The sequence below is a fragment of the Marmota flaviventris genome, chromosome 16 (assembly GCF_047511675.1).
Source record: "Marmota flaviventris isolate mMarFla1 chromosome 16, mMarFla1.hap1, whole genome shotgun sequence".
Classification (NCBI taxonomy): Eukaryota; Metazoa; Chordata; class Mammalia; order Rodentia; family Sciuridae; genus Marmota; species Marmota flaviventris.
Genome location: NC_092513.1, coordinates 12829008 through 12845339, shown reverse-complemented (window position 1 = coordinate 12845339; position 16332 = coordinate 12829008). Strand labels below are relative to the sequence as shown.

Genomic DNA, 16332 nt, shown 5'->3' with positions numbered 1-16332 from the left:
TCTTTTAATGAATTATTTCTGCAATATAAAATGAAATGGTATTTAGGTTATCCATATTGTAAGTAATGTGAGTTTAGATGCCTCTTTCCTACAGTTTGGAAAACACTTTAGATTGCATCTGTCATAAGTATTTCCTTGTTTTTAGATATTGTTTATTATTTAATTTGTTATAATCTGGTTATATTTATTCCAGTAGAACAGCATGGGTAAAATTGGAATTTTACCTGGGTAAAATTGGAATTTCATTCTTGGATTATTAGTAGTTTTGTGGAAATTATAAGCCCAGAAATATTTTTGGAATATAAAATTTTTCTTCCTGCTGCATATAGAAAGAACAATTTCACTTAGAATATATTTGGTTGTTAGAACATCTATCTAGTCTAAACTTTTAATTTTCACTATAAAGGAAATAATATTTTAATTAAAAGAACTATTCTAATAGAGTAGAAAATTAATCAAAAACTAATTCCACCATGCAACATCTCTATTACAGCTGCCTGCAGAATGTATAATGTTTGAATAATATCATCTAATATGACATTAGATTTTCTACAATAAAAAAGGGGTAGTAATAGTAAATCAATCCTTAAATACTAAAGAAATGCTCCTATGTGCTGCCATTGTTTTATTTACTGATGAGATACAAAGATGAATAAAAAAATTGAACTTACACTCAAGCATTATGTTTTATAAGTAAAGAAAGAAACATAAAAAACAGGTACATTACAGTATAATAAGGAAAGAAAGAGAAACATAAATGTAGTGTGGTTATTAAATACATAGTGGTGGGAGGAAAAAGTGGAGAAAAGTCAAAGAGGGTCTCACATGAGTAATTAAGCCAGAAAACAAAGAATCAACCAAAGGAGAATGTGTGTGGATTCCTTAGAACCCATTAAAATGGGCTGGGGGTGTGGTTCAGTGGTAGAGAGCTTTCCCAACATGCTCCAGGCCCTGTAAAACCCCAGCACTGCAAAAAAACTAGCAGATAAATGGACAAAACATCAAAAAGAAAAAAATAAAGGAAAATTGTTACAAATTTAAGATAACTAATATTAGAAATTTTTAAAACTAGGAACTTTAGATAACACTTTCTAACTTTTCTTATAAAAATTGGAACTAGATGGAATTTTAATATTAAAATCAAAACACTTTGTTTTCAAAGTTTTGAAGTGATGGAGGGTAAAACCAAAAATATTGACAATTTTAAGTAAATAAAAGTAAAAATAATTCTAAAACAACACTAGGAAACAAAGAAGCTACAGCATCTAGGGATAATATGTGTAAAACAATCCTTAGAAACAAAATGTGTATATAACATGAAAAGTTAATAAGTAAATGATCATAACTCTAATAGATAATTTTTAAAAAGGAGTATAATGAGGGACACTTAACAGAATATATAAACAGAAAAGAATACATGGCCAAATGTTCAAATGTTAGTGAGTATCAATGAAATGCAAATTAAAAAATACTACAACTTTTTTTTCTTACTTTTAAATTATCAAAAATAATAATGACATTACCTGAAGACGGTGAGACAATGAAGCAGCTGCTTCATGTGTAAGCTTGGCTTCAGAGTATGCAAGTCAACCAGTCTTTTAATATTTAACCCAGAAATTCCACATTGACGATATCCTGAAGAAATAATGCGAATGAAGATAGAAGCTGTCTGTACTTATTAAGATGTTCATTGTACAATTCACAATAGGGAAAATCGGAAACTAATAAAAATGCCCAACAAGAAGATATCAGTTTAAAAATTTAGATAGAGCCATCTAATTGTATAGGCATTAAAAGGACAAACAGGAAGGCACATCTGAAGTGAAACCAAGTGAACACGTGGGCACACACAAGTGCATAGGACACAAGTGTACGTTTCCTGTGTGGCCCAGACCCAGACAGGACACTTGCTCAGGCCTGATGTCCTTGAGTTGGCCCCTGCAGGCCCACCAGGGCAGATTCTGTTCATCTTTTCCCAACTATGGATAAGGGGATGTTTTATAGGTCTTATGTTTTGTCTGTTTATCTGCTAGTTGAAATTGACCATAGTGACAATATTTACACCTTGGAAATGGTAAGCTCTAGAAGTCATGGTTTTTGTTTGTTTGTTTGTTATTTTTAGGGAGTCAGTTTATTAATAGTCCCTCACTGTTCTTATGTGGCTAACCACCCCCAATGACAACCACCCTCCTGACTTCCAAGGTTGCAGATGAGTTTTGCCAATTCTGGGACTTTTCCTGCTTTGTTAGATCATGGATTTCTTAAAGTCAGAAACCGCATCTCATCCGCTTATCCTTTTTTTACACATGACCCAGTGAGAGAATTTTATGTATGATCATTCGAGAGTTGGGTTGCTGTAAGATTTAGACAGTTCCTAATTTAAGAACTAATCCCCAAGACAAACAAAGAATCCATCAGAAGATGGTTATTAGATGATATTTTAATCAAGTTATTAAATGATCTCCCCACTTCCCACCTTTTAAACTTTGTATGAAGCCAGGAAGGATCTTGCTACTATACGTGTGCACATCCAGTCAGGTAATAGTTACTGCAACCTTCAGGCAGTTTCTTTCAGTCATTTTTCTACCAACTGTCTTTCTCACCTCTTTTTTGGTGGGTCAGGCAGCGTGAAGGCAGCACAGACCTATAATGGAAGCTTAGAGCTGGTCTGTGGTGTGTAACCAGGTGACTCTCAGAAAAGGAGACTTGGCTGCGGTGACAACATCATAGTAGTTGCAGTCCATCTCAGGAGACTCATGAAAAGTAGTTTACAAATTTGAAGAAGTTTTAGGTAGAAACGTGCAGAATTTGGAGGTGTTCTGCGGCTCTCAGAATGAGTAAGGATACTGCAAGAATTAGAAACAAGTGCCTAAACCAGGAGAGCAGGCCAGGCACCGAGAGATCTTAGCTTTCTCTGGCCTGCCGCAGGATGGTGTGCAAATCACTTCACTTCACCTGGCTTCACTGTTGTGTATCTTGAGAAGAAGGGAGTAGGCCCACAAGCAGCCACGCCTTTCTGAAGTACGTGAGATGCGGGTCACTCTGTTCTGGAGGCACTCATGCCAGAGAGAAATACCCTCCCCTCTGTGCCAGGGGCACATCCACAGAAAGGAGCGAAGGCAAAGTTGAGCTGGAGCTTACGGACGCCGGTCAGGACCATTCTTTCTTTGCATGCACAACCTTCTTTCCTTCAAAATTGCCAGCCTCTGGACAAATAGCCAGGGTGGCCCTTACCTTCTCCTCTCTTGATGCTGAAGATTTTCATCAAATATCAGCCTCGGTCCTACAACCACAGCTTTAAAAATATTAGACTGCCTTTTCTATAAAGTTTTATGAAAACCAAAGCCTGTGGAATCCCCTCACCCATGGCTGTCTTTAATGTATTTGTTTTCTTTACTTCCTTGGTAGACCTGTGCTACTAAGTGGGCCATGTGAACCATGCTGTAGAGAAAATGTGTTGGATGTGAAGTATTTCCCAACAAATGCAAAGGTGACTTTCCAGTGTAAGAAGCAAACTGAATTGCCAGACGCACCCAGGATGCACGTTACCTGAAAACCACCCACCTATTAGGGCAGATGGCTCCTGGAAAAAGATGACCTATAATTACCCACAGATTGTTTTAAAATACAGAGCATATCTCAAATCTAGCTTCCCAGGCACAAAATTGGAAATTCAAAGCAAGTACACATCTGGTAGAAAGAATTTAAGGATAAAAATAGACGAAACTGAACAAGGAGGGAAAATGTGACTAGGTGTGGGGGTATGTAGGACCAGCTTATCCTGAGTTGAGAGCAGGTATTGTAGCCATAGTGGATATAGTAGGAAGAGTAGTTAGTTTGGAATTAAGTATATATGTGATTTGATTCTTCAGTTTTCTCATCTTGTGAAAGGGGAGCTATAATATCTACCCTGCAGAAATGTGGGGTTAAAGCTAATATATGTAAACTATTCAGATCATATCAGGTATAAATTTTTTAAAAAGTTGTCTAAGATTATGTTTTTAAATTAGAATTTATTAGTTATAAAAACGTGTATTAAACTGGAAAAACGCTAACGTCAAAGTGTACTGTTCAGCTCAGTAAACTAACTTATTTCATGCTTACTGTGTGGCACATACCTAATGACAAAACTGCAAATAAAGGGGCATATGTTTTCATCTTGGAAATATGCACTATCCATAAGCAAAGAGACCAAAGAAAAGACATTTAATTCGCAAGCCACAGGTCCAAGGTAAGATTTTCAGGGGACTTTCTTGCTTCTTCTAGAGTAGCTTGGGGTCAGGGACCAGAAATCTATTCTTAGGAAAGTCACTCTCTTGAAAAGGATGTTGAAAGAATTGACTTCTATACACTCATGACCTTTGAAGATCTGTTTCCTCTTGAACAATATTAATGACTGCTCAAGTGCTTCAAGTTCTGGAGGCTGCATATGCAATGAGTCAATGGAGGTAAGAATGCTGGCCAGGGTCATGACCCGGGACTGTTTGCTGGGCAAGTCCTCAGGCACAGACCACTGAGGGGAGAAGGCAAAAGACTTAAGCAGAAACAGGCACAGCCTGTGGAGGAAGAAGAGGAGGTAGCACGAGGTTTTCTTGGCTGCTGATTTGATTGTGGGGAATGGCAACCTTTGACCATACTGTACCTGAATAAAGGAGGCTCCCCAAAGAAATGAGTAGCATTGTTGTGTCACCAAAAGATCTGTTTAAGTCCTAATCTCTGCAGCTGTGAATGTGAACTTAATAAAACAGGGTCATGGAGGACTAAATTAAATGAGGTTATACTGATTTAGGCCTCTAATTCAATGACTGGTGTCTATAAAGGGGAAATTTGGGCACACACTCACACACACACACACACACACACACACATAGTCATGGGCGTCATGTGCAGATGGAGGCAGAGATTGGAGTGATGTGTCTATAAGCCAAGAAATGTCAAGATTGCTGGCAGCCACCAGAAGCTGGAAGAGAAGATGTTCCCTGAGAGCCTCTAGAAAGACCTGATTCTGCCAACACCTTGATTTTGGACATCTATCTGCCAGAACTGCAGGAGAATAAACTCCTGCTGTTTAAGGCACTCAGTTTGTGGTAATTTGTAAGGCAGCTCTGGGAAACTAATTCATACCACTGAACAAAAATAGATTTCTTTCTCTATGGATACAATACTGACACCATTGTTTGGATATATAATGTTGGGTGACCTTAGTTTTCCAGTTTATTAATTATTTATTATTAATCACACATTGAATAATTGTCTATGATTTTATCTTGAGTATTAAAAATAAGAATGATTTGTTTGTCTATTTGCCTATGTTCTCCAATCACCATTTTTTCTCTCTCTCTGTCTCTCTCTCTCTTTTTTTTGTTTTAGGCAGTTGTCAGTTTTACAATGGAGTCTCTGATTGAAGCAAATACCAAATTTTCCTTGGATCTTTTCCGAGAGATAACCAAAGATGAGAGTCAAAAAAATATATTTTACTCTCCTCTGAGCCTCTCAGCTGCCCTGGGCATGGTCCGCCTGGGGGCTAGAAATGACAGTGCTCGTCAGATTGATGAGGTGTGTATCCATGAAGGTGCTGCATGGGGTCCTGGACTCCGGGTGCACATTCAAAGTCAGATGCTGATCCTCTGCTGAGCTGATCCACTGCACGGTGGGCTTGCTTGAGTCCTCACCTTCTCTTCAATTCTACCCGTCTTCAAGGTTCTAACTCCATCTCCTTATGGAGCCTCCCCAGCCTCCCCCCAGCAGACAGCTTTTCCCACTCATCTTCTTTGTCTCTGTGTCTGTCTACAAGTCTGTCTCTCTATAATTATTGGTAACAGTATTAGCTGGTGATTTTTAATATGTGTGCTTTGTCTCTTGCTTATTCCATTAACTAAATATTTATTAAGCCCAGGTATTTGTCCAGCAGCTAAGTTCCCAGTGTCCTCCTTAACCCTTCTTTTTCTCTCTCACTTCACACCATGTGGGTCGGAAGATTCTGATCACTTTTCTTTCCAAATATAACCAGAATCCAGATGCTTCTTGCCATCTCCCTGAGGCCTGAACCTCACCGTCTCTTCTAACATGGCACTATGGACAGTCTCCTGAAGCTGTTCCCATGGGCCATCTCTTCTCAACACAGCAGCCCAGAGAGCCTTTTAAGTCCCTAAATGCTATCCTGGACAGAGGGAACATTCAGTTACTTCCTCTGCATTCAACTCCAGATCTAAGGAAAGAAGCCTTTATTTCTGTGAATGATGGTTGATTATTTCGTTCGACTGCATAATCATTGTTACTTGTCACATTATAAAAATGTGACTGAAGCTCTCTCTTGGTGCTTCCTCCTGTTCATATTGTCTGAAAGACCCTCCCCCCTCATCACGCAGGTACTACACTTCAATGAACTTTCCCAGAGTGAAAGCAAAGAACCTGACCCCTGTTTGAAAAGCAAAAAAGCCGTAGAGGTTGACAGTTCTCTGGAAGGGCAGAAAGAAACCACGGAGCCTCTGGATGTGCAGGTGAGCTGTCGCCCTGAACTCCTTCCCTCTTCTTTGCAGACTGCTGGTTCTCGACTGCAACTGGAGAGGGTTACTCATCCCCAGACATTTGGTCCTGGCTGCCATGAACAGCAATAACCTCATGTGACCTATGATTCCTTTGTAATTATGCTTTTTATACATCCTTGGCCCTGAGTTAGCTTCTTAATGAGTAAGACCTGGTATCTTCTGCTCAGGATTAAAAAAAAAATCACTTAGCCCACATTCCCATTACTCGCCTGCCTCCGCAGACCACAGGCTCCCAGGATGGAGTGTGGTTGAAGGTGAAGGGGAGCCAGGGGTCAAGGTGCAGTGGAATCTACCTCCCTCCACCTCTGCAGCTCTGTTTGGTGCTGAGAGATGCCCTGACACACAACGCTGCCGTGGTCAGTTCAGCCCAGGGGTAGGAAGGACATTCTCCAGGCTCTCCCTACCTCGAAATTTAGGAGGTGGAAGACAATTGGATTTTTTTGTGTCCTTTTGAATACTGAGGAAGCCAGGGTGCCCCTGTGCATTGCTGGGTCCTAGACACACTTTTCCTGAGTGGTCTTGACTCCACTGTGGGAGCCATGGTTTCCCAGGGACCCCTCTCACCTCCTTTCTCTCTTCTTCACCTCAGAGAACACCCAGCAACTCTGACTGGTCTCTGTGAAAATACCCGTCCTTCAGGGGTGTTCAGCTCTCCTGATAGTCCTGTTTGAGGTCGTGATTTGTCTCTTCTTTTGTTAGGCCAAGTCCTCCAGTGATAAGAACGAGCTGCTCAGCTGCTACTTCGGAAATCTTCTCTCCAAGTTAGGCAGGGTCAAAGTTCACTACACCATGAGTATGGCCAACAGGCTCTATGGAGAGCAGGAATACCCAATCTGCCCGGTGAGTAGAGCGTGACGGGGACGAAAGCCATCACAGAGTGTGCTACTTAAAAAGCAAGAAGCTGGATAGTTCACCTGCCACCGGGCACACAGAGTTCTTTCGTGGGAGGATGTGCTGTGGACTGGTGAGTGTCCAGGTCCACCACCTCCTGTCCCACACCCACCTCTCAACTCAAGTTTACAAGGTCTGTTGTAAGTGTGCAGAGTGGGTGGCGAAAGGGTCATGTGCACAGCCGCCTTGGGAGTGTGCGTGGGCTTGGTAATGACATTCTAGTGACCTTCTTTCCCAATCCAAAGCCCTGGTAGATTTGGGCTGCCTTCAAGGCACTTCTCTAAAGTCCCCTTTGGTGCCATGATCAGGCAGTCCCAGTGGAAGTGGCGTTCTGGGAGCCAGAGCCGTAGATCTGGTCTCTGTGACTCAGCAGCTTCTACCTGGCAGAATGTATCTCAGCTCGGGCTCTGGTCGCCCTCCAGTCTCCAGGAGGAGCCACATACTAAGCACAGACATGAGGCGTGTGACCAGTGGCACATATGTGTCGCAGCTGTTTAGAGTTGGACTATAGGGGGAAGGAGAGAGCCTACTTTTGACCAAAATAAGTGCGTTCTTTTACAGTGGGAATGACCGATTATTCCTTAAAAAATAAATTTTGGGGATATAAATTCAGATATGATACAATTCATCTATTAAAAGTATACAAATCAACAGTTTTGGTATATTACATTGTCCATTTAAAAATCACAGTAAAAATACACATAGCACAAAATTTGCCATTTTAACCATTTTTAAGTGCATCATTCAGTGGCCTTAGTTCCATTCACAGTGTTGTGTAGCCATTACCCTATAGACTTGGGGAACTTTTTTATTACCCCAAATGAAAACTCTGTAGGCATTAAGGAGGACTTTAATTCTTAAAAACAGAAGCATTTTACAGCTAAGCCTCTTAAGTTACTCTATATTTACTTTGTGATGTCTCCACATGTGGATTGTTCAGATAAAACACTGTCTGGCAGGAAAGCCGTCTGCCATTGTAACTTCAGACAGCTTCTTGAGCGTTGTGTCCTGTTCTGCCATGGTGGCTAGCCAAGACTGGGGTAGAGAGAGCCCGACAGGCCTGCTCCCCCAGTGTTAGGTGACGAGGAGGACATCTTTCCCCTTAGACTTCCCGTGACTGCTTCGCTTTAAACTCCTGGCATCTCCACATGTTTTTATTGTGCTCTTTCCCCTCTATTCCAATTGCACAGGAGTACTTAGATGGTGTGATTCAGTTTTACCACACGACGATTGAAAGTGTTGATTTCCGGAAAGACACTGAACAGTCCAGACAAAAGATCAACTTCTGGGTTGAATCTCAATGCCAAGGTAAGGAGGACCAAATGCAACATAGCTGCTATTCCTTTCCGTTTCAGAGAAGACTCATCGGCAAGCCCAGCTTTTCAGATTGTTGACCTTTTGGGGACAGATGCTCACTATTGTAGACTGTGTTCAAAACTTGTTTGGAATGAGCATCAAATGTTTCAAATGCTTAGATATTTTGGTTACTTATTATTGCTCTTTTGCTTGAACACAAATAAAGATGAAATGCCTGTCAACCAAGCCTAGGGCTGGCAGGAGGTCAACTCTTTCCATGAATTAGTAAAAAGTTAAGATTATGAAGTTATTCAGAGGGACATGGAAATAATAAAACCCTTATACTTATCACCTTTTCTCTATGTGTAAAAATGTTTCCTGAGTGAAGGAGAATGTAGAGACAGTGGCAAGTGTTGACACTTTGAGGCCCGTGTAAATGGGAGGCTCTTCTGTTATAGAACTCTTCCTGCCCAGCTCCCAGCCAAATGGAGGTCTTTAAGTGGAAGAGAGTCTGTAGGAATGCAGAGCGTCTAAACTGGCCATTCCTCCCAGTCATGTTTAAAATATGCCCCAGTGTCCTCACTCACAAACCCATGTATCAACCACACTTTCCTGGCCGCCACGTGTATGGAGTATCCATCATGGAGCCTGCCACCAAGGACACTTATCTACTATGTCCTGCTCTTTTAACTGTCCTCCTTACAAATTTTCCTAAAGTCACTCAGATATGTGGCTATTCCAAGAAGCACATAAATAGTGCTTCTTTGAAATAATATCATTCTTTGTGGAATACTTATACTTTTCTTGAGTAAGATGTTCTTCATTCTAGAGATAATTGCATTAGAAACAAAACAAAATGAAACTATGTCTGAAAGCAGCTAAATTAGTCACGGTCATGGTGTTGACCACCATGCTGGTTCTCAGTGGCCGTGGCTGTAGGGTAAAAACTGGAAGGTCTCTTGCTTCCTTAAAATCCATGATTCTCTAAAAATGATATTTCTTTAGTAAGTAGAACCATAGTCTCATATTCTAAATCAGTTCTATAGGCTGTCATTATATATATTTTTTTGATGCTTCTACTGCTTTATTATGGAGTTTCCCTCTGCTGGTATATATGGGTCTCTAGCACTTTTGGAATCATACCAGTGTCCTCAGCACTGAATGTTCATTTACCCATAATCTTCCCCGTAAGGTATCCATTGAGATAGAAGTTTATCTGTTATATTAGCATTACTGAGAGCTCCATTTCTTGGGCTTACAACATCACATAACAAAAATAATATGGCACATTTAAAAATATTCTTTGAGCTACTGAGTATTTCAAAGTTACAGAAATGTTTACAGTATCTAATATTTACTTATAATTAATACATAAGTTTGCATTGACTTAATAAGGATCCACCCAAGCATAGAAATTTTCAGTATTTTGTTTTGTTTTGTTTTACATGATGAACTAAGAGTAAAAGTGAGCTAGAAAGGGTTTAAGGCAGGGGTGTGTTTTTAAAAGACGACTCTGATTGTGGAATGGAGAACAGATCAGAAGTGGACAGAAGGAGATGTGAATGTAGTTGGTCAGGGCACCAAGACAGAAGAAGAGGAGCTGGTGGCTGGGACCAGTTGGTGGCAGAGGAGGTGGCAAGAGGAGGATGGATTGGAGAAGTACTATGAGGTGGAGCAGAAGGATTTTTATCAACCACTTAGGTAGGTGAAGGATTGTTTGGTAAGAGCTAGAGAGTGACTCATAATGCTCTGATCTGAACATTTTAATATACCCAAATGAAGAAATTGCCTAACTGCCACCCTATTCATGTGTCCTATAATATGTGTCCATTATTTTAATGAAAATTTTCAAAAAATTAAGGATTTTACTATAGGGAAATATGCCCTATCCATGATCTTGTTTTTTAAAAATTGTTTTTAAGGGCATCGTGGAATGCAATCTGTACATGTAATTATATCTGTAATCCCAGTCATTTGGGAGGCTGAGGCAGGAAGTATGCAAGTTCAAGGTCAGCCTTAGCAACCCAGCAAGACCCTGTCTCAAAATAAAAATTAAAAAGAACTGAAGATGTACCTTAGTGTAAAGTACCCTTGAATTCAATACCTAGTACCCCCTCAAAATGATAAAATATTCACCAACAGTTTATGTTCTTAGGTTTGAGGTCTTATTTATTGTAGTCATTACTATTTAAAGATTAGTTTTGTTCATAATGTGTATATATGTTCGCTGGATTGATTTAGCCATTCTGTAATGTCTACATATTTTAAAATGTTATATGGTACATGATAAATATGTACAATTATTAATCACCAATTAAAAAGTACATTTATAAAAGGTAAAGTTCACTTCATTGTGAACTTGCTTCTGGACTCAGCAGCATTGAGAGGACTCAACTTCTCCAGGTCTTTTTTCCTATTTCTTGGTTACTTACAATGGGCTTGTCTCTCCATTCCATTTCCTCCTAGATTTATCCCCCACTAGCCCCAGGTCAGAGACTCAAACCTCCCACAGGGAAGCAGTCTGAGGTCTTATTGGCAGTCCCTGGGAAAGGAGGCTGGAGACCAGCCCCATGTTGCTCTAGGTGCGGCCTAGACAGTGCTCCCTTCTTCCAGTGCACCCCGGGTTGCAAAGCCCAAGGAACTCAACCCCTCAGGCCAAAAGGGTTTTAGCATACAGGGCCGAGGCAAACTGCTGAACACAGACCAAGGCATTTTTTTGCTTGCCCATGTGGGGTTGAGGAAAATGTTCATATACCTGAGATAAAGGTAGAGGGCTACTTCTGCCTTCACAGTAAGATGGTAACCCTGGGCATCTGCCCACATTCTTAGTGACCGCAGCCTGGGAACAGCAGTGGACTTATTTCAGTTGTCTTTGTTACCTGATGCAATGCCCTGTGCCCCTGTCTCCCATCAGTAGGCTTCTGCTTCCTGTCTCTAGTCTTCCTCACGCAGCCCCAGGCCCAGCTTACCTCTGGTATTTCTCAGGGATTTAAGTCCCAAGCTTCCTGAGGTAGAAGGGTCTTCCCTTCTCAAACCTCAGCCTGTGTTCTAGTAAGTGGTCATTTGGTACACCGGGGTGGAAGGGTGCACCCCAGGGGGGGCTGCTCCTGATAATGTGGGGCTTTCCTCGTCATCCCCAGTGCTGTGTACTGTGGGTCAATAGAGGGAAGACGTCAGGGCTGAGCCTAGGTGGCCTTGCTGCTTCTTGGCTGTTGGGCATCACCTCTCATTGCCGCAGTCTGTGTTCCATAAAGAAGAGACAATGGTACCTGCCTCTCATGGCTTATGTGGAGTGACCTGAAAGAAGGCTTGTGAAAGTCCCCACAAAAGAGGCTTTATATCAAGGCTTAGTTCGTTTTTGTGTGTATTTGTTTGTGTGTGACCGTATATACTGCGCCACGACGAGAAAGAGGCAGTTAATACCATAGCTATTTTCTCAAGGAGACTCCAAAATAGTCAGGTGGTCGGATCTCTAACTTGAAAGATGAACCATGGTACTAGCTACCTGATGACAATCCCAATTAAAAGTAGACTGGAGAGTTGGAGGAGAGTCCCTTAGTTCCAGTGTCTGATTGGATCCTCCTTCAGGGCAAAGTGGGGGTTCCTCTCCTCCTCACCCCCCTTTACCTGTACTGCTTCTCCACCTGCAGCACCCTCACTTTGTTTTCTTGTCAGCTCTTAAACGAGACACTCTAACTCTGGGGATGTTAAGATGCATGAAAAAATCCTTGACTTGATGAAGATTTATGACATAATTCACACTCAGGATATTCTCCGGTGCATCTCTATTAGGTAAAATCAAGGAACTCTTCAGCAAGGACACCATCAATGACAAGACTGTGCTGGTGTTGGTGAACGCCGTGTACTTCAAGGCCAAATGGGAACAACGTTTTGACTGTGACAACACAGTTGATGAACCTTTCTTTCTGAATGAGGTACTTGTACGACAGCCTGTAGATTTTTAGATATTCCATTCGTGATTTCCCCTGACAATGGTTTGCAGTATGTGGTCCCCTAACAATGGTTTGCAGGTCTCGGAGTTGCAGCTCACATTTACGATCCTAGCACTTAGGGCTGAGCCAAAGTCAGCACCTGAAGTTCCTTGGGCATTCTGTGCCAGGTGCTGCACTGTCTGCTTTCTGTTCATCATTTTTTCTGTCCTCCAAAATGACATTATGAAGTGGATGCTATTATTACAATGTAGGAGTTGAAGGAAAAATGCAAAGGCCAAGTTACTCAGCCATGCATTAGGAGTTACTTCTGTGTTTACCCCCAAACCCATGTTCTAAGCCACTGGGATGAGACTAGGCAGCCGGCCACCGGTAAGCTGTTTTGCTTTGTTATTGGGGACAGTTTTTTCCCCTCTGTGTCCTAGATTGCTGACTTCCCCACCTCAAGGTTATTGGGAGGCTCGGGTGCTCTGGGTAGTGCCCTTTCTTCTGAAGGCAACTATGGACCTGGGGCTGTTATTTAATATGTGGGTGATTACCATTTAGCCATGGGTCCTCTGGGTGCTGTGGAGGGGTCGACCAGGCCAGAGGGGATGGTGGCACGAGACCAAGGGACTGGGTTGGAGCAGGCCTAGGAGAAGGGGAGCTTGCTGGGCTTGCTTTGGCTGACGAGGCTGTGGGAGGTGTCTGGATAGGAAGCCTACCAACAAAAGTCTTGAGAACTGACTAAAAACACAGGAAGATCTTGTTGGCAGAGGAAAGACTGACTGCTCAATGGACAGAGGCTCTCCTAGGAGGGGTTGCTGCCATGGTTTGGGACTTCTGGCACAGACTCTTCTCATCTTGAAGAAGCCCTGTTCTCAGGGAAGTTGGGACCATGGGGTTTGTGAGCTCACATGGCCAACTGTGACTTCCTGCCTTGTCACCCACAGAATGAAGAGAAGACTGTAAAGATGATGAAGCAAAAGGGCACGTTTAGAATCGGCTTCATAGAGGAGCTGCAGGCACAGATCCTGGAGATGAAGTACACCACGGGGAAGGTCAGCATGTTCGTCCTGCTGCCACCTCGCTCCGTAGACAACATGAAGGGCCTGAAAGAGGTGAGTCTTCATTTCATGTCTGTACTGAGTTCACCTGCAGATCCTTGGAGAACAATACTGTTATTATCCACCAACTTGAGAAAGAATGGTATCTTAGCTACCAGAGATATTGAAGACTTACAACAATTTGAATTAGATTAGATAACTTTTCTTATTTGTTTAAGCCAAAAGAATGCATACCGAAACTATTGAAATAGAAGTGTCATCTCTTAATTCATAGCCTTCTGCAATCATTTTTCCTGACCAAGGAATCTGAGTGCTGAGTCACTTGAGAATTGTTACAAATGAAATAGCTTTCCGTTTTTCCCTGAGTATGCTGACTTCTGGTCTCTTCCTTAGACTACTTTGCTGTAGTTCAACTAAAGACTCTCTAACTGCATTGTGTTTTTGGATGCAAACACTTTGGCAAAAATACTTTAAGGAAGGAATTAATGCAGGCTGGGGAGGCTCTCCTGGGGTAAAAAGATAGATGAGGGAAAAGGTGAGAGAGAAATACGACTATAGTAATCACAATAACAGTAACAACGATTATTCAGAATTTACTATGTGCCAGCACTTTGTTAAATACTTCACACATGTTTTTTTGCTCAATCCTTGAGAGAGCATAAATGTCTTATCTCTGTTTTATAGAAGAAGAAATTTAACTTTGAAATGTTAGGGCTTGCTCAGGCTCACCCAGCTGAGCTTTGCTGGTCTTTGAACATGAGTCTGTCAAGCACCAGAGCACAGTGGAACCCAAATTGTCCTGTAACTTTTAGAGAGGAAAGAGGTTTCCTTGGAGGAGTTTTAAATGAAATCAGACCATTTGAGGGTTATAGAAAGACCTTGAAGTTTGTATGTAACTGACTGTCAAATGGTCTTAGGCACTTTGAAGTAATTGGGGTTTTCTTTGCAGGTTTACAGGCTGATCCTTAACATTATTTTCTTACTCTTGTAGCTTGAAAGGAAAATAAGTTATGAAAAACTCAGGGCCTGGACTAGCTCAGAAAACATGTCAGAAGCAAAGGTAGCCATCTCCTTCCCCCAGTTCACCCTGGAAGACAGCTATGACCTCAACTCCATTCTGCAAGACATGGGTATTACGGATATCTTTGATGAGACGAAGGCTGACCTCTCGGGAATCTCTCCCAGCACCAATCTGTACTTGTCCAAGATTGTGCACAAGACCTTCGTGGAGGTGGATGAAAATGGCACCCAGGCTGTTGCAGCCAGTGGGGTGGTTGGCATGGAAAAGTCACTGCCGTCCTGGGTGGAGTTCAATGCCAACAGGCCTTTTCTCTTTTTCATCAGACACAACAAAACCCAGACCATTCTTTTTTGTGGCAGGGTCTGCAGTCCTTGAAGGGACCCACTGTCCAGCACTGGGGTGTGGGAGGAAAGTGGCAGTGGTCTTCCTTCCCCTGTGTAATGAGGGCACCTGTGCATTTGCTGCTATCCAGAGCTGACTGCTTCCTGTTCCAGCCCTGAGCTGCCTCCCCCAGCCATCAGCCGGAGTTTGTCCTGATCTTTTTCACCCTGAAGCTGATTTTCATCTGTTTATTCGTAATGAAGGGCCCTTGCTGCCTCCCTCTCCCCTTCTACCTGCAACTTTCAAGCATATAAATTCACCCTCTGTGACCTGGTCAATGCAGTTTTGAATGGTATTGATTTTATGTAAGATACCTACCTCCTTATGAAGGAATTCTGAAAGCTCATTGACAGAGTACCTTTCAGAGATGGAAAACTCAGAAGCCACTTCAACATGGGGGTAGCAAGAGTAAACATTTGGAATGTGTTTGAGAAACTCAGTCTGTTCTAGGGCAGTTATGGTCCTGCCCTTGCTGGGCAAGAGGCCCTGCCTCCTCCTCTTATTTCTTCCACTGCATGGAAGATGTCCTGGAAGGTCTTTTCACTTGGGATAAAATAGCATCTGGGGGTGTATTTAAACTGTAGCTCAAGGATGTGTGGATCCCCAGCCAGCACTCACTCTGCATACAGCTGGAGACTATTTGTATTGTGAATTTGACACTGACCCAGGAAAGTGATAAGAGGATTTTGAAAGTTTGGTCTAAGTTTTTCTTATCAAAACTGCTAGAGTATCATGAAGCACTTCCCCTGTCTCTTCTTCGTGCCCTTCCTTAGAGAATTCCCATCTGTTGCTCATTGCTGCCAAATGCCCAGTGTGTTGTACTGGGCAGCTGGGCTCCCCACTCCCTGCTCTCTGGCAGCAGGGACCTATTTGCCCTCCCAGGGGGCCTTATGCCTGGTGATGCTACTGGTAGGAACAGTCCTGTGCCTGGGCTGACACATGTGGAATCCTTCCCAGGATGTCTGGTGGCTTCGTACTGAGGTCTAGGTCACTGGAAGTATGACACCTGAGTGTTCAGACCCCAGACCCCCCAGCTCTGTTCTCCTGAAGAGCTCTCTGAGTTCATGACCTCCCTTAGTGAAAGGGCCTGAATGACCACTGCCATGTCCATCTCTAGGGATCTGTCAGTCTCTTTTGTGATTTGGGTTGTGGTCCAGTTTTACTTCTGTGCCTGTGACTCTCCTGCTCCCAGCTGCCCC

At 42.4% G+C, this 16332-nt stretch overlaps 1 protein-coding gene across 2 annotated transcripts; it reads left to right on the top strand.

The window, feature by feature from the left end:
• The first annotated feature begins 5388 nt into the window (after positions 1–5388).
• On the top strand, positions 5389–15615 carry Serpinb12 (serpin family B member 12). Of its 2 annotated transcripts, none has more exons than XM_027949078.2 (7): positions 5389–5556; positions 6369–6437; positions 7248–7388; positions 8630–8747; positions 12528–12670; positions 13618–13785; positions 14723–15615. In XM_027949078.2, the coding sequence occupies exons 1-7, from the start codon at positions 5389–5391 to the stop codon at positions 15125–15127; spliced, it is 1212 nt and encodes a 403-aa protein (XP_027804879.2). In that variant the 3' UTR covers positions 15128–15615. The 2 variants fall into 2 exon arrangements, with proteins under 2 accessions (XP_027804879.2, XP_027804878.2); XM_027949077.2 differs by having other exon boundaries at positions 6369–6500.
• The last annotated feature ends 717 nt before the right edge of the window (positions 15616–16332 follow it).